General features: G+C 57.6%; 1 protein-coding gene across 1 annotated transcript; it reads left to right on the top strand.

Annotated features, from left to right (window-relative positions):
* The first annotated feature begins 1,701 nt into the window (after positions 1–1,701).
* EPHB3 (EPH receptor B3) lies at positions 1,702–22,250 on the top strand. The gene is made up of 16 exons (XM_007971873.3): positions 1,702–2,286; positions 11,209–11,273; positions 12,390–13,062; positions 15,712–15,867; positions 16,669–17,010; positions 17,176–17,300; positions 17,501–17,660; positions 17,741–17,849; positions 18,257–18,309; positions 19,336–19,458; positions 19,553–19,800; positions 20,260–20,475; positions 20,587–20,736; positions 20,830–21,023; positions 21,111–21,266; positions 21,372–22,250. The coding sequence occupies exons 1-16, from the start codon at positions 2,166–2,168 to the stop codon at positions 21,478–21,480; spliced, it is 3,000 nt and encodes a 999-aa protein (XP_007970064.2). The 5' UTR covers positions 1,702–2,165; the 3' UTR covers positions 21,481–22,250.
* The last annotated feature ends 421 nt before the right edge of the window (positions 22,251–22,671 follow it).

Genomic DNA, 22,671 nt, shown 5'->3' with positions numbered 1-22,671 from the left:
GGTCATTCAGAATCTAACTTCTCACTCTCTGCCTGCAGAAATCAGGGTAGCTGGGGAAGGCTCTGAGGGACCGTGGAGGGAGGTTTCTCCAGTTAGGACAGGAGAGCTGCATGATGATGGTGATTCTCAGAATGTAGGTGCATCAGAACCACCTGCTTGTTAAAAATACAGAATCTTGGACCCCAAACTCCAGAGGTTCTGAGTCCCAAGATTTGAGGTAGGAAAGGATGGCTTAGAATTCTGAGTTTTAAACAAGCACCTAGGTCCTCTGTAGGTTTATGATGAAATGTATTTAAAAGCTATAAAGTCCTGGGTTCAAATCCCACCTCTGCCACTTTTTAGCTACGTGACTTGAGAAAGTCACTGAGCCTTTCTGGATGTCCGTTTTGTCTGTAAAATGAGGCTGTATAAAATAACTTGCAATAAGTTCGAGTTATTGTTTCAGAGTGTTGATTGCACTTTGTAAATGTTTGTGGAATGAATGGGACAGAAGTCCATTTGCCCAAACCAGAAACCTACTGTTCTCCTTGACTTCCTCACTTACCACATCTCTCCAACAACCAATCACAAATTCCTGTGAACTCTATCTGCTACATACACTTCACACCTGCCAGCTTCTCTCCATCCTCAGGGCCATGGCGCTAGCCAAAGCCACCATCTTCCCCTGCCTGTGCACCGCACAGCACCCTCACTGTTCTCCCTGCTGCCACCATGGCCTCTGCCCATTCATGCTCCCCAGAGCAGCCATGCTCATCCAAGATCATGTCCCTACTTCAAACCTTAACTCTCAGGAAGGCCTTATCACGAGTCCAGAACAATTCCTCCTTCTCCCAACACCTACTTCTAAGAACTCCTTTCAGTCCCTCTTACACTCAAGCTATTCTGAACTTCTTTCGGATTCCTCCAGTGAATCACAGTTTCTCTTGCCCCTAGGTCTTCATACAAAGAGTATTTGCTCCCCTCCCCAATCCTCCGGAACACACATCCGTCACTCACTACTCATCCTTCCTATTTCAGCTTGAATGCCAGTTCTTCAGGGCCGGACACTGGCCGTCGCCCTCACGTACGCTCGGGAACTCTTCCTCCTCGGCAATAAAGCTCCTTACACTCTACAGCGATGACTTAATCCCACATCCTCCACTGTCCTGTCCATTGCAGTAGCACCCGCAGGTACTAGAGTCTGGCACATTGTGGGCGCTCACAAAGATGTGCTGAATGAATGACTAAATACGCAGCCCAGTGAAAGGATGAAGAAACGATAAAGTAGTCCCTGGTCACAGGATACATCGCGGTGGGGGTCCCCCCAGGTAGGGCTAAGCTACAGCCACATGAGGGCGTTGCAGGGCAGGCGCGGGCCACATGGGGGCGCCCCCGGTCCGTCTTAGCTGGTTGGCACCTCCTCGGACTGAGGTTCAGTTACCAATCGCCAATGGGCGCCAGGGAGCGGGGTTCTCTCTCTGATGGACAGCATCGCTCCGCCCAATCTAATTCATCTTTTCCTTAGTCCCGCCCACTCCGAGCCCCTGAGACCCCGAGGGTGGGCCTGGCGGAGACACCGCCAACTGAACTCCAGCTGAGTGCTCTCGAGGCCGAACCAGCGGGCCTGGCGGTCTGTGAGTGGGTGGCCAGCCGCTAGGGGCGGGGCCTTAGCGTTGACGGGCAGGCAGGCCGTCCCGCCCCTCTCACCCAGAGCGGCCGCGCCAGCGCTGGGGACAGCAGAAGTGAGTACGTGAGCGCCGCAGCAAGATCCCAGCTCGGACCCCGGACGGCGCGCGCCCCCGAAGCCCGGGATCCCAGTCGGGCCCGCAGCGGACCGCCAGATTACTGTGCACCCCGAATCACGACCACCTGCACCCTCCCGCCCCGGCCCGCCCCCCGAGTCCTCCTGCACCGAGCTCCCCGGCGCCCCGGATCCTCCTGGACCGGTCCGTCCAGATTCCCACGGGACCGACCTGTCCGCATCCCCAGGATCGCCGAACTCGGTGTGCCGCCTCGGTCCCGGAGCCGCCCGCTTGGATTGCATTCCCTTCTCGCCCGGATCTCCTGGGACCGGACGCGAGCCTGCCCCGGAGCCCGCCGAGCGCACCCTCTCTCGGGTGCCTGCAGCCCCGCCGGCGCGGCCCGGCCAGGCGCGGCCCGGCTCGGCTCCTAGAGCCGCCCCGGCCATGGCCAGAGCCCGCACGCCGCCGCCGCCGCCGCTGTCGCCGCCGCCGGGGCTCCTGCCGCTGCTCCCTCCGCTGCTGCTGCTGCCGCTGCTGCTGCCCGCTGGCTGCCGGGCGCTAGAAGGTGAGCGGCGTCGAGGGGCGCGCCCGGGAGCAAGGTGCACGGGGTCGTGGGGCTGAGGGCTGGTAGCGCGGGTCCGACCGGGGTTGAGCGCACGTCGGAGGAGGCCCCGCCACTGGCGCCCGCTCCGGGACCCAGGGATGGGGTGGGGAGGCCGCCCCCGGAGCCGCCTCGGAGGCTGGAACTGGCTCGGAGGCAGGCAGCCCGCGGGTTGGGGGATCCAGGGGAGCTAGACTTGGCACGAGCGTCCCAGAAAGTCCTGGCCCTGCCTTGAGCTTTCGCGGGAGTCCCCCACACTCATGGCAGAGAAGCGGGGCTCCTGGCACCCCCTGAAGTCGGGGGTATGTAGGCGACCCCCCAGACAAGGCGAGGGCCGCGGGGCTGTGGCGGGTGGGGGCGAAGCAGGACTCTCCGGGTTGGTGGGCGCTAATTAGGAGCCCGTTGGAGTTAACTGTGAGAGTGTGAGTGCGAGCACCCCGCTTTGCCAGGGGGCCGCTGCGGGGGCGGACAGGCGGTGGCCTGTTATTGTTTATGGTTTACCGGGCGCCAATTACACCCGAGGTGCTGTGTGCGCAGGCCCCGCACCCTTTTCGGAGGCTCCCTCTCCGCCTTCTAGCAGGGCTTGGGTCTCCATTGAACCCCTGAAGTTGTGGGGTTTGCCCCAGGTAGCACCAGAGCCCTGCGCCTTCCTCAGTAGCCGGTGGGAAAAGGCCCGGCTTCTCAATGGGTTCTGTGAAATCTGCCAAGACTGCTGTGGGGGGCAGCTCCAACTTCCAAATGATTGTACTTGGATGAACAGCCCCGCGTTGTTGGCCCTGGCAGGAGAGCTCACACGCATGCCACTTGACACAAGCTTGCCGCGGACAGAGGCCCCAACACCAGCCACAAACAATGGGGAGGCCCACACACACTCACGCCCCATTTCCAAGAATTTCGGAGCCATTAAATGAGAGGGGGTCAAAACCTTCCCTAAAGTGGAGGGAGGGAAGCCACAAAAATTCGAGGGCAATTGGAATAAAGGCAGTACTTATTTGGGGCATCTTTAACAGATCTAGTCACTTTCTTAGTTTAGGAACGAAAACACGAATTCTGTGGAACTTGGCTTGTTCTTATGCTCACAATCGGTAAACTTAAAGGTTGGAAGGAAAAAAGAACACAGTTCAGAGAGAAAGGCATCCTCTGGTGTGTTCTAATGTTCTCCAGGGGAAAGATCTCCTATGATCCCACACCCCCTTCATCTCTGAGCCCACTGTGCTGACAGATCCAGTCCCACGGGTGGACACATGCAAATTCAGACCAGCACACCGAGGTCTCGCCCACACTCACACACATTCTCCCACATGTGTGTGATAGGATTGCAGGCGTGAGAACCCAGTGTGGGGCTTTGTCGTTGATTGCCTTGAGGGTGTGAGCCAGGGAGCCTGTTCAAGTTGCCAGATCTGTGTTGGGTCTCTGTGTGGTAGCCCAGGAGAGACGACATTGGTACACACACCCTCATACACTTATGGGGCTGTGTGTCACCTGTGTGTGTCGTGCCGCAAGGCCCTTGTTGTGGGTGTGGTGGGTGCTGGTGCTGAGAGTGGAGTGGGGGTGTGGTTTGGGTCAGGTGCACAGGTGCTACCTGAGGAGGCTCTCTTCTCCCTCCCTCCTTCCCTTCCTTTCTCTTTTTCAACCCTCATCACCTACTGGACCCTCAGGAGTCCAGGCCCTAGCAGGAGCCCAAGCTTCCAAGCCTCCAGGCCAAGCAGCTGGAGGGCTGTCCAGAAGGCAGAGTCCTTATGTGCTGGGGCAGCCTGGGAAGAGGGGGCAGCAGGGCCCTTCGTTCCCCGTTCCCGACCTGCCCACCTCCCCTCGGCTGTGAAGTGGGAGCTAGGGCTACTCTCTGGCTGTGAGGCCAGGCCAGCACGGGATGCCTCTGGGAAGCAGCGGTGCCTACAAGGGTGGTTTCACCAATTCCTTCACTTTTGCAATACCTCAGACCCTCTGGTCTCCAGTTCGTGCGCAGGAGAATGTGAGAGAACAAATGCAAGGTGCTGACCCCAGCGCAGACCTTGCACCTACCCACCCTCTGGCTCTCCCTCACTGGGAGACAGGATAGAACGGCATCAACCTCATGGGGTTCTTCTGAGAACTGAATTGTTAATGTGTGCAAAGTGCTTAGCACATAAGCATTGTTATTCAAGGAGTAGCTGTTATTATTATTACCCTAGGGTCTGCTTCTTGGGGAGCCTCAGGAGTGTGTGCCCTTATCCTGCCCGAGGGAGGTTAGAGGGAGGAAAGATGAAAGGGAAGGTTGGTGCAGGGGGCCGGGGGTGGGGTTGTCTCCCCCACATCTCTGCAACTCGGGGAGGGAAGGAATGGGGAGAGAGCCGGCCCAAGTGGGTAGCTGTTTTCTGCCTGTCCTCCCTCCCGTATTCTGGGGCTTGGCGTGTGGATGGGTGGACTTCCAGGTCCTGGGGTGTGACCGGGATAACGTGGGTTTCATAGCACTGAAGAGCTTTTCAGCCCCTCCAGCCTGACAGGTGGGGGGTCCAGCTTTCTCCATCCAGTCTTCCATTTGGCTTCGTCAGGATTTTGGTCTGCCCTTGGCCTTGTGGCTCTCTGTGTCTGCGGCATGACATTTATTTAGGCTCAGGGTCCCTGAGCCCTTGTTGCTACCTCTCGTGTACCCACTAGTTAGATGCTGTCTAGTGCCTGGTTCCTCTTCCCTCCCTGCACACTTGGGGGTCACCAAGACTCTGCATCCAAGGCTGCCGTCAGTTTTCTGTGTGGCTGGAGCCTGGGTCCTTGCTTGTCCGCGTGGATGAAAACATGCCCTCACCTTGCCCTCTGATTGACTGCCCCCTTTCCCCGTGTAAATTGCCCTGGGCTTTACCCACAGACACAGGGAAACAGGGCCACCTAGTTGCCCATTGGCCTTTTGAGTAATGTTCCCCAGTTCCCCAAAGCCAAGATTATTCTCCCCTCAGGGCCATCAATGGGTCCGGGAGTGGGGTCCAATGGGGAGCAGACTAGGAATGGGGCCTGGGATAAGGAATGCTGCCTGAACCCCAGCGCCCCTATACCTGGGATAGGATGGAGAGGTCCCTGCTGGGAAGAGACCCTTTTGAGAAAAGAGAAACAGTTACCAGATCTCAGGAGGTGGGGCCAGCACGTTCCCCTCCAGCCAAGCCATGGTAACGGAGCTGTCACTGCAGTGGAACCTGTCCCTGAGGGAACAAGACAGCATGGAGCCCACCTCCTCCACAGGGACAGCAGGAGTGACCCCTGAGAACATGGAAACTGAGAGGGGACAGCGGGCTGGGATTTGGGGGGCTTGCTCACTTGTTTGAGTTGCCTCTGGCACCCCCAAACCCTATCCATGTCTGTCAGGAGCTGGCCTTCTGAGCGGCTGCTGAGGGCCGGCAGGTATTTGGAAGAACCAGTTTGCTCGGCACTGCCCTGTCTTTAGCCACAGCTGCTGCTGCCGCCACTGCAGCCTGAGCGGCTGCGAGCTGAAGCCGAAGCTGCCGTGGGCAAGGCCTCTGCCGCACAGCCTTCCACTAATTAAACAGCATGAAGAGGCTGAATCACCAGGCCTGCATAGTTTGAAAATTGTAGCCCTGCCTGTTGTGCTGAGTCAAACTGGTTTGTCGGGATTGGGCAGCTGGGGGGGGGGGGGGGTGGTGAGGGGTGGAGGGAGACTGGATGCAGCTGGGCACCTGATGGGCTGGGAGAGGCCCCCTGCCCAAGGTCTAGCCCTGGTGCCAGGTCTCCTATTCCCTTCTGCCCCCAGCCTCCTGGCCAGACCCAGTGTGGCCAGCATCACAAGGAAGGGCTGAAGGGCTCAGGTTAAGGGCTAGCTGTCCACCCGTTCTTCTGGCTGCTGGCAGGGCCACAAGTGGGGTGGGGGCATGGATGAGCGCCCAGGCGTTTGGGCTCCCCGCCCTGGGCTTCTTCCCCCTTCTCCTCCCTCTCAGGTTTATTTAATTATAAACCCCCATGATCTGAGGAGAAGAATGAAAAACAAAATGTGTTCTCTGTTCTGAGATGTTCCCCTCCCCTCCATCCCAGACATGGGGGCCAAGGGGCTGTGGCAGGAAAGGAGGAAGTGGCCCTGGGTGAGTTAGGTTCCCCCACAACATGTATCCTCTCCAGGCCCCACGGCAGGTTCCCCTCAAGACCCCTTGATCCTCACGCTGACCACCCTTTGGAGGGGAGCCAGATCCTTCAGCTTGGTAGCTGAGGAAGGGACTCCATGAAGAGGAGGAGGGTGTCCGACTCAGGTGGCATAGCACTGCTCCAGAGTGCTCCTCCTTGCGCAGATCCTGGCCCTCTGCCCTCCTGCCCCCCCGCACACTCTGCGGGCCCAGCCCTGGTGCTGACCTTTCCTTCCACCTCTAAGTCTGTAGTCTGGAATTTGGGCTGAAGGCTTGCTGCCTCTGTCTTTAGTTGTTTTATGTTTCTGTTTTTGGTTTTGGCTTGGTTTTTTTTGTTGTTGTTTGTTTCCTGGGTCTCAATGACACTCTTGCTCCCAGGTTGCTATGGGGCCTGGCCCTTCACCAGGGCAGGTGGCAGGCCCTCAGCTGGTGCCCCTCCCGCAGGCCAGGGTGGCCATGATGTCCTCCTCATGCCCTGCTCAAGGTCTTCAATCTGCAAGTGGAAGAGCCTTGCCCAGAGCTTCTGAAGCCAAATCTCTTCAGGGTGCTACCCTCTACCAAGGGCTCAGGGGCCCTTGAGATGGTGCCATTGTGCTGGCAGGGAAGTGGCTTGTTACTTGGGCAGGGGCTATACCTGGGGAGGCCGCACCCAGCCACACCCAGAATCATCTTCATACCCCTGCCCCACCCCAGCCTCGTGACCTGACTGACAGCTCCTGCCCAAGCCAGGACAACAGGAAGCAGGGCTGGGGCTCTTTCCCTACACTCTGGCTAAGGCTGCCCCAGCACCTCTGCTTCCCTTGCAAGAGTGGCCCATGTGGCTGCCCTGCCTGAGCAAGAGGCACCAGAGTGTTGGGGCAGGATGAGGGGTACTGCCCTCTGCCAGTAACTCTTCCTCTACCCCACTGGAAGACATCCCGTAAAGAGAACCATGCTTACAGGGTGTGTGCGTGTGTGTGTGTGTTGCGGGTGCATGGAGGATGCACCTCTGAGGCTTTACACAAATCTAGGTATTGATACTTACACCATGTCAGGTCCTTTTGCAGGGACTGTGGCATGTTCCAGTGTCACTGGGCATCTGTGACTTTGCAGCTGATTGTAGTTTGTGTGACTGAGTAAGAGCATGTCACCAAGTCTATACAGGGAAACTGGTGTTTGTGTTTGCACTTTACACTGAAGACTGTATGACTTGCAGCTGGTGATAGCATGTGCAATTGGGTGTGTAAGGAGAACATACTGTAGGGTTGGGTGTGCATGCCCTCGGTGTGTGCATATGTTTCAGGAAATCTGCACATAGGCAGGCTGGAAGCGTGGGTCTGCCTGAGGCAAGCCAGATCTCTGTGTAAGAAAGATTCCTGTATATGAATGTCTAAGGAAGACTAGTCTGTTTGTACCATATGCATCCGTGTGTCTGAGAAAGACAGACCGTGGCTCTGTGTGAAGCTGGGTGTGTGTTTGTGGGCGGCTGTGGCTTTGTGTGTTTTTGTCCACCATATGTGTTGACTTGTTGCTCTTTAGCCCCAGTGGCGGGGAGTGAGCCCAGCCCCTGAGGACTGGATGCTGTGAGTGCATCTGTGTGTTTGTGCATGGGCGGGGGCCACACAGCTGCTGCCACGTGGCTGCTCTCCATGGCCCTGTGGAAACCTGAAAGAGGTGTTGCTTCGCTCCTGAGCATCAAAGCTCCAGCCCTGGAAAGACCCTGGGCCTAGTGCCTACCTCCCTGGTGACTGCGGGGCAGTTGTTGTTTCCTGCCCCACAGAGCCCAGTGTCTAGGGTGGCCAGCCTCTTCTCCCCTCTGCCTCCTGCAGATACATGGTGGGGGCAGCGAGGGATGGGGTGCAGCAGGCACCTGGGGGAGCTGGGAGCTTGCTCACTCACTCCTCTTTTGTCTTTACCCGCTGCCCCTCATACCCCCGTCCCAACGTGTGTATGTACAACACACGTACACACACGTGCACACACGTGCACACACATGCACACACAGCACAGAAAAGGTGGGTTGGGTCTCTTCCTCCCAATACCACGGACGGATGGGTTCTATGACCCCCCCCACACCCCCCTCACCTACTGCGGAAGGCGGGGACCGGGCACCCCAGGGCTGAGGAGGGCCTTGCCCTGTCTCCTGTGCCCGCGCAGGCTGAAGGGAGCAGGCTCCTCCTCTCCCCCTCCGAGAAGCGGGGAAACCGAGAGCACGCGGCCCCCTCCCCACCGGAGTGACCGGAGCCCTTCTTCAGGCACATATGACTCGAAACCCAAGTCCTCTCTTCATTAATGGGAAAAATGTGGCGAGATTGAGCGATGGCCAAGGCTGAGCGATGGCCAGGGGCCGATCCCCTCCCTCCCTCTCTCGCTCCCCAAAAATTAAACAGAAATGAAGAGCCTCCTTGCCTCCCTCGCTCCTTCTCTCCCTCCCTCCTTCCCGCGCCGCCTCTCCGCCGTCCCCTCCCTCCGCTCCCTCCTCCCGGAGCCAGCGCAGGGCTTGTTTTAAACTGTGGAGGAATCTGGCTGGAGGGGGAGGGGGCTGAATATTTGGGTTTAAACAGTTCCAGATGGGTTTGGCACAGGCTGAGCAGAAGGAAGTGAGGGAGAGGGAGGAGGGAGGCGGCGCGAGGGAGCGGCGGGAGCCCCGGCCTGCTCGGACGGGCAGCGGCGGGCGGACCGGCGGGAGGACTGGCTGCTGGGGCAGGGCGCTCTCGCTGGGAGAGCTCCCAGGACCGACACTCGGGCCGCCGGCTGGAGACAAGGCCGCCTGGCAACCTCCCTCTGTCTCTGTCTCCTCGGGCCTCCGCGTCTCTCCATCTCCCTGTCTTTGTAGTCAGCCGCCGGCCATCCCGGCTGTCTGATCCCCGCCAGCCGGCTCCGCACATCCCTCCGGCTCCGTGCCGCCCACCGCCCGCCTGCCGGAGTCGCTGCCCCTCCCGCCTCCCTCCCCGCCGGTCTCTGGGCCCCGGCTTTTGAGTATCGCGGCTTCCCTCGAGTACCCCCGGCCAAATGTCTGTGTCTGTCTGTCTGTCCGCCAGAGGCCAGGATCACTCCCCTTGCATCCGGGCCCTCAGGGGATCAGCGGCTGGGGCAGCAGGAGGAGCCTCCCTCCCTGCAATGAATGGCTGCTACCTGCTGCCCCTTTGCCTGACATCGGGGGCTGGGGTCACAGCTGCCTTGTCCACCCACGGGGTCCTCCGCCGTCCTCGACTCAGACCCAGCCTCAGGAAACCACTGAAGACTGCAAGCCTGTGGCCGTGGGGTTTGGGTCTTTCCCCACCTGGGCACACAGAGCGGGTGATGTAGAGGCCTCCAGAGGTCCTGGGGCAACCCTGTCCCATCCCAGCTTCAGAGCTGGCTGCACTGTCTTCCAGGCCACGGGAAAGGAGTTGGCACCTCTTTCCTTCCTTTCCTGCCCCAGGTCTAATCTGGGGGTCACACTGTCTTTCAGAGAGTAGTGACATCCAGCCAGAGCCCAGAACCAGGTTCCTAAGAGAGCAAGAAACTTTAATGGGCCCTTGCTATAATCAAACAAAGTGAAACAGGCAAGAAACCAGCTCAGAACACAGGCCGGGTACTGTGACAAAGCCCCTGGCCCTTGATGCACAAAGGAAGGCATCTTACCCTGACTTGGAGGTTCACGGAAGGCTTCCTGGAGGAGGCAACAGCTCTGTTGGGACTTAAATAATAGGCAGTTTTCTAGACTTTCTTTCACCCCTCCCTTACAGAGGGGCATATTGCAGTCAGAGTGCAAGGGGTTAATTATAGAGTCAGATACACCTGAATCTGAGCCACTCTTGTCCCCTCACCCCAAGTCCTAGCAACTTTACCTTAGGCAGTATATTTTCTTTGTCTGGGCATCAGTGTTCTCTTCTGTAAAAAGGATACACCAACAGTACCTTCATGCAAGGATTGCAAGAAAAATTGAACTAAGAGCTGGTTTGGGGCTTTGGTCGTCCCCTCTCCACCCTCAAAGCGTCCCCTCTCCACCCTCAAAGCGCATCCCTGCCCCATCACCTGTAGGTGCTGGGTGGGAGCTGGCTCTGGCCTTTCACTGCCCTCCCCTTCCCCTGGGCCTTAGTGTGGGGCTGGGCCTTTGTGCTGGGAACGGAGTTAGGGGAGGCCAGGGCCAGGGTCTGAAGCACACAGCCCTTTGTTCCAGGATAAAGGCCCTGCCGGCCCCTTTGTGTGGAGATTAGCAGAGCCTGTAGGTGTGTGGACGGGCCTCTGCTGCCGCCTCATTAACCAGGCCTGGGGTCAGGGCACCCACCCCTAGCCTGCCCAAGGGGACGTCTCTGGGGCTGTGACATCTCTGGGGATGGCCGCAGGGTCTCCTCTAGGATAGGGAAACTGGGAGCTTTCAGGACTTGTGGAAAGTGGAGCCTGGTGGGAATCCTTTCCTGAGCCATCTCTTCTTTCTTTCCTTTTCTTTTTTTTTGTTTTTTGTTTTTTTTTTTCTAGATAAAGTTTCTCTTTTGTTGCCCAGGTTGGAGTGCAGCAGCGCGATCTCTGCTCACTGCAACCTCTGCCCCTCGGGTTCAAGCGATTCTCCTGCCTCAGCCTCCCGAGTAGCTGGGATTACAGGTGTGTGCCACCACACCTGGCTAATTTTGTATTTTTAGTAGAGACAGGGTTTCACCATGTTGGTCAGGCTGATCTCGAACTCCTGATCTCAAGTGATCTGCCTGCCTCGGTCTCCCAAAGTGTTGGGATTACAGGCGTGAGCCACGTCGCCCAGCTGTGATCTCTTCTTTCTCCTCACCCTGAGATTAGTCCCTGACCTTTTACTCCGTTGTTCCTCCAGAGACCCTCATGGACACAAAATGGGTGACATCTGAGTTGGCGTGGACATCTCATCCAGAAAGTGGGGTGAGACTTTCCCATCATTCTCTGAGTGTTGTTTGCCATTAGGCCTCCCCCACTTCCAGCCTGCGTGCCCCCTCACCTCGCCAGGGCCTGGAGGAGGACTGCCTCTGCCCTCTGCTGTCACCCTCACTTCCTGTGCTATCCCCATCGTCCTCACTTGTCACCCTCTGAAGCACCTCATGATCCTTCTCTGTGGGTGTTTCTATCTCTTCCTACTCTGCCTGCCTGTGCCCCCCAGCTCCCACTCCCTCTCCCTCTGCTCCAGACAGCCCTCTGCGTGTCCATCCCTACCATCTCCCTCCTCCCTGGGTCCCTGGAGAGAGCACTGGCTTGGAAACCTTAGTTCCAGATCTTTAACTTGCTGTGTGACCTTGGGCAAGGCCGTTTACCCCTCTGGGTGGCCACTTCTTGACTGGTGAATTCCTGCAGTCCGGACCTCTCTCAAATATTCTAATTAATCTCCCTAGATGGCCTTCATGGCTGCTCGAAGCCCTAGAACCCTGGAGTACGATGGCACCACAGGCCCTGCAGTCATCAGGCCTGACTGTGTGACCTTGGGCAAAACTCCCTTCTGTGGGCCTTGGCCTCGTCATCTCTAAACATCGGGACAACAGATGCGGCTCCTCATGGAGTTGCTGTGAAGATTAAATGCGATGTTAATAGTGACAGCCAGTATCCCAGAAGTGCTTGCACTGTTACAAGCCCATTACATTTATTAGCCTGATTTAATTCCTCACAGCCTTGTTTAGTTCTAATCAGCCCCATTTTACAGATGATGAAACTGAGGTATAAAGATAGCAAATACAGCTGATGTTCCCACAGTACTTAACAAGTTGCTAGTCCTGTCCTAAATGCTTTATTCAGTTAAAGTCATTATTCCTTACACATCATTATGATCCCCATGTTACAGATGGGAAAACTGAGGCACATGGAGGTTAAGTGACTTATCCATAATCACACAGCAAGCAGAGAGCTGGAATTTGAACCCATATAGCCTGTATCCTCAGCCGCTACACCATAGAAGCATCCCTGTGAAGTACATAGAGCAGATCTGGGCATGAGGGAAGCACTTGGCAAATGCAAGCGTTCACTCTGTTTTTTTCATTGGTCCATGCACAGTGGGAAGAGGTGAGTGGCTACGATGAGGCCATGAATCCCATCCGCACATACCAGGTGTGTAATGTACACGAGTCAAGCCAGAACAACTGGCTTCGCACAGGGTTCATCTGGCGGCGGGACGTGCAGCGGGTCTACGTGGAGCTCAAGTTCACTGTGCGTGACTGCAACAGCATCCCCAATATCCCTGGCTCCTGCAAGGAGACCTTCAACCTCTTCTACTACGAGGCTGACAGCGATGTGGCCTCAGCCTCCTCCCCCTTCTGGATGGAGAACCCCTACGTGAAAGTGGACACCATCGCACCAGATGAGAGCTTCTCACGGCTGGACGCCGGCCGTGTCAACACCAAGGTGCGCAGCTTTGGGCCACTTTCCAAGGCTGGCTTCTACCTGGCCTTCCAGGACCAGGGCGCCTGCATGTCACTCATCTCCGTGCGTGCCTTCTACAAGAAGTGTGCATCCACCACCGCAGGCTTCGCACTCTTCCCCGAGACCCTCACTGGGGCGGAGCCCACCTCGCTGGTCATTGCTCCTGGCACCTGCATCCCCAACGCCGTGGAGGTGTCGGTGCCACTCAAGCTCTACTGCAACGGCGATGGGGAGTGGATGGTGCCTGTGGGTGCCTGCACCTGTGCCACCGGCCATGAGCCAGCTGCCAAGGAGTCCCAGTGCCGCCGTGAGTGGGGACTGTCCTGGGGAAAGGGTTGTGGGGAGGGCCTGGGCCACAGCTACCTACTGCCCTGCACCCCCGCCCCTGCTTGCTCTCTGACTAGGAGGTCTGGGAGCAGGTCCACAGTGGAGGCAGGAAAGGGAAGAGTGGGGATCAGATGCAGAGAATGTGGTGCAAGGAGGGAGAAGAGAGAGAAAATCAGGAGAGACACAAGGATAGTAAGAGAAAAAATGAAACTGAAGAGAAAGGAAGAGAAGCGTGCAGAATCCTTGGCAATCAGGCACCTGGAGAACCCAGTCAGAGGCTTAGGCGGCCAGCAGAGATGCTCACTTTGTCCTGGCCTGAGTGTATACTTCACCCTGAAAGTGGCAGGTCGGCCCCAGGACTGAGGGCATGGGGGCTGTGGGTACCTTGTGCATGGCCTTTTACCCTGGGCTCTCTTCTGCCCCTTGGGTGGCAGTATATAAATGGCACAGTGGTTAGGGACCCAGTCCCTGAAGTTGAGTCTCGACTCTGTCACTTACCACTGACGTGACCTTGGGCAAGTTACGTTTTTTTTTGAGATGGAGTTTTGCAATTATTGCCCAGGCTGGAGTGCAGTGGCACGATCTTGGCTTGCTGCAACCTCCACCTCCCAGGTTCAAGCAATTCTCCTGCCTCAGTCTCCTGAGTAGCTGGGATTACAGCTGTGTGCCACCATGCCCGGCTAATTTTGTATTTTTAGTAGACGGGGTTTCACCATATTGGTCAGGCTGGTCTCGAACTCCTGACCTCAAGTGATCCACCCGCCTCAGCCTCCCAAAGTGCTGGGATTACAGGCATGAGCCACCACGCCTGGCCCTGGGCAAGTTACTTAACTGTTTGAACCTCGGTTTCCTCATGTGCAAGATGAGGACAATAATCAAGTTTCCTTCATAGGGCTGTAGTGAGGCTTACGTGAGCAGTGCTTTGCCCGTAGAACAGTGTCTGGCACATGGGAGCACAGCCACCAGCTAAGTGTTGGCCATGAGTCTCCAGAGCCCTGGGATCCATGAGAGCTGGGCTGTTCTGCCCTCATTTTGTACATGAGGAGTTCAGGAGGCCTGCCTCCGATGGCTTTCCAAGACTTATGTACGAGGCTTCTCAATTATCAAAACTGTCCACCTAGGGGGTCTCTCACTGAGCCTCACCAGTCCTTGTGAGGTAGATTCCTGCCGTCTCCCTATTGCGCCAATAAGGAAACTGAGTCTTGGAGAGGCTCTGTGCACAGGCCTTGTAGCTAGGGAATGTGGAAGCTGACATGGAAGCCTTCTCCTGTGCTCTGCCGTGCAGGATGGCGCGCTGAGGGCCCCGTCTTTCGCTCCCTCTGCCCGATTCTCTTCCTTGGGGCTTGCAGCCTACATACAGCTCTGAGGTATAGGTGATGGCTCTTACCGCAGCCCTAGGTGTGAGGGACTTGGCAGCATGAACCTGGCTGCGAGGCCCAGTGTTGTTATGTGAAGGTGAACAGTGCCTTTCCCGGGCCCTCTCCACTTCTCGATGGGAATCTGTCCTGAGATTTCCTCTTCCTAAGTGGAGAAAGGGGGTGGGGTGATGAGCCTGACAGACTGAAGAGGGGCTAACACTCTGCAGGTCCCCGGCAGGAAATGCATGCTGGTTCCCATAGCAACCAGGCTGGCCTGGCCTCTGCCCCCTCCCCCACTGGCTCAAAAGAGCTGGGGTGGAATATCACCTTCGTGAGGGGAGATGAAACCCCAGAAAAGGGCAATCTCTAGCGCTGGGCATTCTCCCCTGTGGGTGTCCCCCTCCAGAGGCAGTCATATGGAGAGGCGGTGACCCACTTTAGTGTCTAGAAGGGTCTTGGTGTGTGCCCATTTTCCTAACACAGTTATTACTAGTGCCTCCTTTGACTTGCAAATTCCAGTGTGAAGAATACACGATACGGCTACCAAAAATCCACAGAGCCTGTGTCCAGGGGGCCAAGGGTAGATGGCAGGAGGGGAGACTCGGGAGAAGGGATGATCAGGCCCTGGGCTTGCTCTGGGGTGAGTCCCCTTGTGAACACTTGAGGCCTCTGAACTCCAGGTGACCCCAGCCTTCCTGCCTGCTTTCTTTCTCTCCTCCTCTTACCCATCCTCAGCCCCCATCCCTGCCCAAGGGCAGACAGGAGCTGCTGCCTGCGCCTGGTGGGTGGGGCGAGAGCTTCCCTGTGAAGGCCCCACCTCCTGGCTGTTCTAGGGTGTCCTTCAGGGTCCTCAGGAATGATTTTTCTGGAGCCTCGGGGAGAGGTGGGGCATCTCCACAGTGCCCGGTGCTGCTAGCCCACCGGGGGTCTCTTCCCCATCCCCGCCTCTTCCTCTGCCTTTCACTGTCTTCCCTGCCTCAACAAGCCCAGGCTGTCCAGGTGATGGGGCTGACGTCTTCGTCCATGAGGCCCCGGGGTAGGGGTGAGGGGGGCAGGGGCGGGGAGGAATCCGCTGACATGGGATTTCCATGGGGCAATAGGGCCTTTTGTAGCTGCAGCTGGAGTTAGGCAATCCTAGCATTGCCCCCACAGTCTAGGAGGTGGAGGGGCCAGACCTAGGCTGGGGAGAAGCCAGGTTCTCACGGAGGTGTGGAGGTCTGGTGTCTGCAGTGAAGGGAGATAAGCCCCATCCATCCTCTTCTCCCCCATAGCCTGTCCCCCTGGGAGCTACAAGGCGAAGCAGGGAGAGGGGCCCTGCCTCCCCTGTCCCCCCAACAGCCGTACCACCTCCCCAGCTGCCAGCATCTGCACCTGCCACAATAACTTCTACCGCGCAGACTCGGACTCTGCGGACAGTGCCTGCACCAGTGAGTGAATGCGCGTCCTCTCTCCCCCTCTGCAGGCCTTCCCTCTTGGAGGGCCAACCTGGGAAGCCTAAGCAGTCACTATGAATAGCCCCATTTTCCAGAGGAGGAGCTGAGGCTCAGGGAAGTTAGATGTTGTGCTTAAGATGGCACAACTGGGAGGTGACTGCCCCTGAGCCAGAATCCAGGTCAGCCAGCTCATCCCTTCCACCAACACTTGCTAAGCACCTACCACTTCCTAGCCACGAGTAGGGACTGGCTAGGAGCTTAGCAGTTGGCCTTCTAGTCCATCGCCCCTCCCTCTGTATAGAAGTGCCTCTCCGCAGCCCCACTCTAACCATGGAGGGGGCCTCACATCCTGAGGGTGGCTTGGTGCCCCACTTCCTCTCTGCCCTGGCCTTTGGTGTGCCAGGCATTGTGCTGGGTATCGAGGGTGAATAAAATATAGTCATTGTCCTAAAGGAGCTCGCAACCTGGTGGGAGAAATAGGTGTAAAAGCAGATAATTACCATAATGTACTGAGAGCTGGGCTAGAAGGCTGTCTAGGAATTGTTTTATGTACATGCAGAGTATAGGGCAAGGACGAATCAAGGAAGACTTCCAAGAGGAAGTGACATCACACGTTGGGTATTGAAGGATAGATAGGAGTCTGCCTAGTGAAGAAATGTAGGAAAGTTATTCTGCTTATCAAAGTAGAGGCAAGGCAAGGAGGTAGAAAGCAGGTTGGAGTGTGCAGGAACTCTGGGCAGAAGGATGGTCCTAGAGACCCCAGCTCACTACCTTCTCCCTCCATGTTCCTCACAGCCGTGCCATCTCCACCGCGAGGTGTGATCTCCAACGTGAATGAAACCTCACTGATCCTCGAGTGGAGTGAGCCCCGGGACCTCGGTGGCAGGGATGACCTCCTGTACAATGTCATCTGCAAGAAGTGCCATGGGGCTGGAGGGGCCTCAGTCTGCTCACGCTGTGACGACAACGTGGAGTTTGTGCCTCGGCAGCTGGGCCTGACGGAGCGCCGGGTCCACATCAGCCATCTGCTGGCCCACACGCGCTACACCTTTGAGGTGCAGGCGGTCAACGGTGTCTCGGGCAAGAGCCCTCTGCCGCCCCGCTATGCGGCTGTGAATATCACCACAAACCAGGCTGGTGAGGAGGGGACACTGGAGGGCAGGGCGTGGGTCACTTTCCCCTGGATCGAGCTGAGGTGTCCTCGGGCCTGCTAAGGGACCACTGGGGGTCCCATGGGAAGTGGGTCTTTGGGAAGGATGCCAGGGTCCAGGGAGCCCCTGGTGAGCCCTCTGCTCTTCCCAGCCCCGTCTGAAGTGCCTACACTACGCCTGCACAGCAGCTCAGGCAGCAGCCTGACCCTATCCTGGGCACCCCCAGAACGGCCCAACGGAGTCATCCTGGACTACGAGATGAAGTACTTTGAGAAGGTCAGAACCTCAAGGGGCAGGAGGAGGCCTTGGGCTGAGATGGGCTGAGATGGGCTGAGAAAATTACCCCCAGATCGCGATGGGGCCCTTGGGAGCAAGGCCTTGGGTATGGAGGGGACATGTGGTGGGCCTGGGTGTGAATAGGGGCCAGTCGGCCTCAGGACCCACCTGAGGATGCCCCCTCCCTCCTGGCATTGCAGAGTGAGGGCATCGCCTCCACAGTGACCAGCCAGATGAACTCTGTGCAGCTGGATGGGCTTCGGCCCGACGCCCGCTATGTGGTCCAGGTCCGTGCCCGCACAGTAGCTGGCTACGGGCAGTACAGCCGCCCCGCTGAGTTTGAGACCACAAGTGAGAGAGGTTAGTAGCCCCCTGCGCCTGTTGCCATCATGGCCCTCACTGTCTGTCCTTCTACTCAGTGGCCCCTTCTCCATCTCCAGGCTCCGGGGCCCAGCAGCTCCAGGAGCAGCTTCCCCTCATCGTGGGCTCCGCTACAGCTGGGCTTGTCTTCGTGGTGGCTGTCGTGGTCATCGCTATCGTCTGCCTCAGGTACTCCCAGGCCCATTGTTGCTTCATGGGTTGACTAGAACTGCCTTATAGCATCCTAGAGCCCTCCTGCCACAGAGATGAGCCTCCACAACCTCCCTCAGACCCAGGGCCTTAGCCCTCCTGGGGCCAGTCGTTGCTGGAGAAGCCCTCTCCTGTCCCTGCCTGTGTCTTCATCCTGCCCTTTCTCCACACCCCATTCCCTGAACCTCCGGGCAGGTTCCCTAGGGACTGAGTCCACTGAGCCCCTTGCTCAGAGACCCAGAGATTGCTGTGACCACCAACTGTGGGACTAGGCCCCGGGCCATCCGCTGTGTACTCTCTGCCCCTTCTGTGAGCCCAAGGGTCCCCTGAACAAAGGGAGCCAGATGACTTGTCTCAGGCCTGCCCTCCACCCTGCCACCCTACAGGAAGCAGCGACACGGCTCTGATTCGGAGTACACGGAGAAGCTGCAGCAGTACAGTGAGTTTGCTCCCGCTGCCCTCCCCAAGCTCTCCCAGCTCTCCCAGCTCTCCCAGGCCCCTGCAGGGCTCGCAGACACCCTTCTCCCCGCCTGGGACTTCATTCCTTAGACATAAACCCTGAGGCCCCCTCCCACTTCCAGTCAAGTGCCATTTCCTGACCCCTATCTCACTCCAGGTACCCTGGGCCCCTACTCACTCCTGCTAGCCCCAGAAATGACTGAGATGTGACCCCTCCTCGTAAAGGCAGTTAGTCTTGTGGGAAAGACAAGATGCATACACACAGGAAACAATTCAAGAACAATTAAGCTCGAGCAGGTGCTCCTATTGTAAAGGGCCCTCAGAGTTTAGAGAGTAGGAAGGCTTCCTGGAGGGGGTGAATTTGAGCCGAGCCAGGCGGGATGAGCAGGGTTTTGGGAGGTGAGGGAGAGCATTCCTGGCCAGAGGAGCCTCTGGAAGGTAGTGGGTGGGGTGGGGAGGGAGCCCAACTGTGGGGGCAGCGGGAAGACTGGTTTGACAGCCGCTGGGAAGCCAGGCTGGGTAGTTGTGGCCAGCCCTCAGAGGGTCGTGAAAGGCAGGCAGAGGAGTTTGGACTTGACTCCACCATAGGTAATTGGAAAGGCTCTCAAGTTGGGGAGTAATACAATGAGAGGATTGTTTTAGGAAGACAGCGGTATGCAGGATAGCTCAGTGGGAAAAGTCCAGAGGCAGAGAGCCCAGCTGGGAGGCTATTGGAATAGTGCGAGTGTTGAAGGCCTGGACAAGGTCAGGGCAGTGGGAACCAGGGGAGGGATGAATCTGAGAGAGGTCTGGATGTGATGAGAGATGAGAGAGAAAAACTAGGAGTAGAATCCTAGGTGTCTAGCCTTTATGGTCACCAGGAGTTCTCACGGGGGCTGGAGGGTTAGGGCAGCAACACAGAGGAATATGGGGCTGGGCTCAGCCGGGAGCCTACTGGAGCTGTGTCCGTCGCAGGGAAAGGCTGGCTTGACTGTTACCCTCTCACGCCCACCTCTTCTCCTTCCAGTTGCTCCTGGAATGAAGGTTTATATTGACCCTTTTACCTATGAGGACCCTAATGAGGCTGTTCGAGAGTTTGCCAAGGAGATCGACGTGTCCTGCGTCAAGATAGAGGAGGTGATCGGAGCTGGTGAGTCTCCTGGGGCACAGTAGAGATGAGAAGCTGAGGCAGGCTGGGTACAGGGGTGAGTCATAGCTTGTTCCCTGTGCCCTGTGCCTTGTAGGGGAGTTTGGGGAAGTGTGCCGTGGTCGACTGAAACAGCCTGGCCGCCGGGAGGTGTTTGTGGCCATCAAGACGCTGAAGGTGGGCTACACCGAGAGGCAGCGGCGGGACTTCCTAAGCGAGGCCTCCATCATGGGTCAGTTTGATCATCCCAATATAATCCGGCTCGAGGGCGTGGTCACCAAAAGTCGGCCGGTTATGATCCTCACTGAGTTCATGGAAAACTGCGCCCTGGACTCCTTCCTCCGGGTAAGAGCCAGCCCCCAGGCCCTCTCCCTCCCCCAGAAAGTTGGGTTGGGCTAACCATCCCCTCCCACAAGTCAGACAGCCCCTATTCAAGTCCATAAACATTTACTGAGGTGGCTTGGTGCAGGGAAATGGCAGGGCCTTCAGAGCCAGAAGTATGGGAGGTCACATCTTGACTGTTCCTTACTGCCTCAGGCAAGTGACTTAACCTCTCTGAGTCTCAGCTGCCTGGTTGTAGAATGGGAGTGGTAAGAGCTAGTGGGTTCTCATGGGATTAATTGGGATGTTATCTACAAGATACTTGACACCTAGTAGGGCAGCTCACTTACCCTCAGGGCACTCTGGACATGGTTGCAGGAGAGATGAAGCAGAGTCTGAGTACTTGGAGAGGGCAGGCAGGTGGGCAGGCCACGGGTTGGGATGGGGGCAATGGGCCCATCTAAGCCTGCTTGTTGCCTGCAGCTCAACGATGGGCAGTTCACGGTCATCCAGCTGGTGGGCATGTTGCGGGGCATTGCTGCCGGCATGAAGTACCTGTCCGAGATGAACTATGTGCACCGCGACCTGGCTGCTCGCAACATTCTTGTCAACAGCAACCTGGTCTGCAAAGTCTCAGACTTTGGCCTCTCCCGCTTCCTGGAGGATGACCCCTCCGATCCTACCTACACCAGTTCCCTGGTACAGGAAGCCGCTGGGAGGGAGACTGGGGGCGGGGCCTATCAGCCAGGGGCTCAGGCCTTGGGGGCAGCCTGGAGTCACAGGGTGAAGGGCCTGTGCCCCCCTCACCAGGGCGGGAAGATCCCCATCCGCTGGACAGCCCCGGAGGCCATAGCCTATCGGAAGTTCACTTCTGCTAGTGATGTCTGGAGCTACGGAATTGTCATGTGGGAGGTCATGAGCTATGGAGAGCGACCCTACTGGGACATGAGCAACCAGGATGTGAGTGAGGCTAAGCCAGAGTGGTTAGGTGGGTGGGTGCTGGCTGGGGATCATAGCAGCAGCTCACTCTGCGTTTCCCTGCTGTCGGCCCAGGTCATCAATGCCGTGGAGCAGGATTACCGGCTGCCACCACCCATGGACTGCCCCACAGCTCTGCACCAGCTCATGCTGGACTGCTGGGTGCGGGACCGGAACCTCAGGCCCAAATTCTCCCAGATTGTCAATACCCTGGACAAGCTCATCCGAAATGCTGCCAGCCTCAAGGTCATCGCCAGCGCTCAGTCTGGGTTGGTACCTCTGCCTCTGCTCCCACCAAGCCAGTAGCCCTATCTCCTGCCCTCGAGACTCACCAGGTCCTTCTCTTCTTCCCACAGCATGTCACAGCCTCTCCTGGACCGCACAGTCCCAGATTATACAACCTTCACGACAGTTGGTGATTGGCTGGATGCCATCAAGATGGGGAGGTACAAGGAGAGCTTCGTCAGTGCGGGGTTTGCGTCCTTTGACCTGGTGGCCCAGATGACTGCAGAGTAAGTGTGCCTCAGATTTGGAGGAGCAGGGTAGGGGGCCCTAGACTTGGCCCAGAGTAGAGGGCATGAGGAGAGGGACTAATCCTGCTTTTGCTCCATCTGCAGAGACCTGCTCCGTATCGGGGTCACCCTGGCCGGCCACCAGAAGAAGATCCTGAGCAGTATCCAAGACATGCGGCTGCAGATGAACCAGACACTGCCTGTGCAGGTCTGACACCGGCTCCCACAGGGGATCCCGAGGACCGTGCAGGGATGCCAAGCAGCCGACTGGACTTTCGGACTCTTGGACTTTTGGATGCCTGGCCTTAGGCTGTGGCCCAGAAGCTGGAAGTTTGGGAAAGGCCCAAGCTGGGACTTCTCCAGGCCTGTGCTCCCTCCCCAGGAAGAGTGCCCCAAACCTCTTCATATTGAAGATGGATTAGGAGAGGGGGTGATGACCCCTCCCCAAGCCCCTCAGGGCCCAGACCTTCCTGCTCTCCAGCGGGGGATCCCCACAACCTCACACTTATCTATTCTTCAGTGCTGGAGGCCTGGCAGGGTCAGGTTGGGGTAAGCTGGGGTTCCACAGGGCCCAGCCCTGGCAGGGGTCTGGCCCCCCAGGTAGGTGGAGAGCAGTCCCTCCCTCAGGAACTGGAGGAGGGTACTCCAGGAATGGGGAAATGTGACACCCCCATCCTGAAGCCAGCTGGCACCTCCAGTTTGCACAGGGATTTGTTCTGGGGGCTGAGGGCCCTGTCCCTACCCCCGCCCTTGGTGCTGTCATAAAAGGGCAGGCAGGGGCAGGCTGAGGAGTTGCCCTTTGCCCCCCAGAGACTGACTCTCAGAGCCAGAGATGGGATGTGTGAGTGTGTGTGTGTGCGCGCGCGTGTGTGTGTGTGCACGCACTGGCCTGCACAGAGAGCATGGGTGAGCGTGTAAAAGCTTGGCCCTGTGCCCTGCAATGGGGCCAGCTGGGCTGACAGCAGAATAAAGGCAATAAGATGATTCTCTTGCCCCTTCTTATTCCTCCTCCCAAAGCAAGATTCCCTGATTCAGAGTTCACAGTCCCTGGCTGGCAATCCTTCACAACTCCCTGGAGGCATTGAGAAACCAGACGCGGGCCCATCCAGGCTCAGTTTCCCCTTTGTGCTTGGACCTCACTGCTTTGAACATCTAATACACTTCTTGGAAGTGGGTCAGTGGCAACAGAGAACAAACTACCCCAGAGCTCCTTCCTTCTAAGGCAGAGGGCTTCCTGGGGTGGGGGCAGGCTCTGGTGTCTGGATGGTGTTTTACTGAGTCGATTCCCAGCCTTTGTCTTTAAGGGAGCTGAGGGGAGAGGGGGTTGATCAGTTCCCAGGGTCACGTGACCATGGACAAAGGGAAGGAGAGCCACTGGTGTTCAGAGGCGGAGGCCCGGAAGTCC

Source organism: Chlorocebus sabaeus, chromosome 15 (genome assembly GCF_047675955.1).
Source record: "Chlorocebus sabaeus isolate Y175 chromosome 15, mChlSab1.0.hap1, whole genome shotgun sequence".
Classification (NCBI taxonomy): domain Eukaryota; kingdom Metazoa; phylum Chordata; class Mammalia; order Primates; family Cercopithecidae; genus Chlorocebus; species Chlorocebus sabaeus.
The sequence above is the reverse complement of the archived record's forward strand: the minus strand, read 5'-3'. Positions and strand labels throughout refer to the sequence as shown.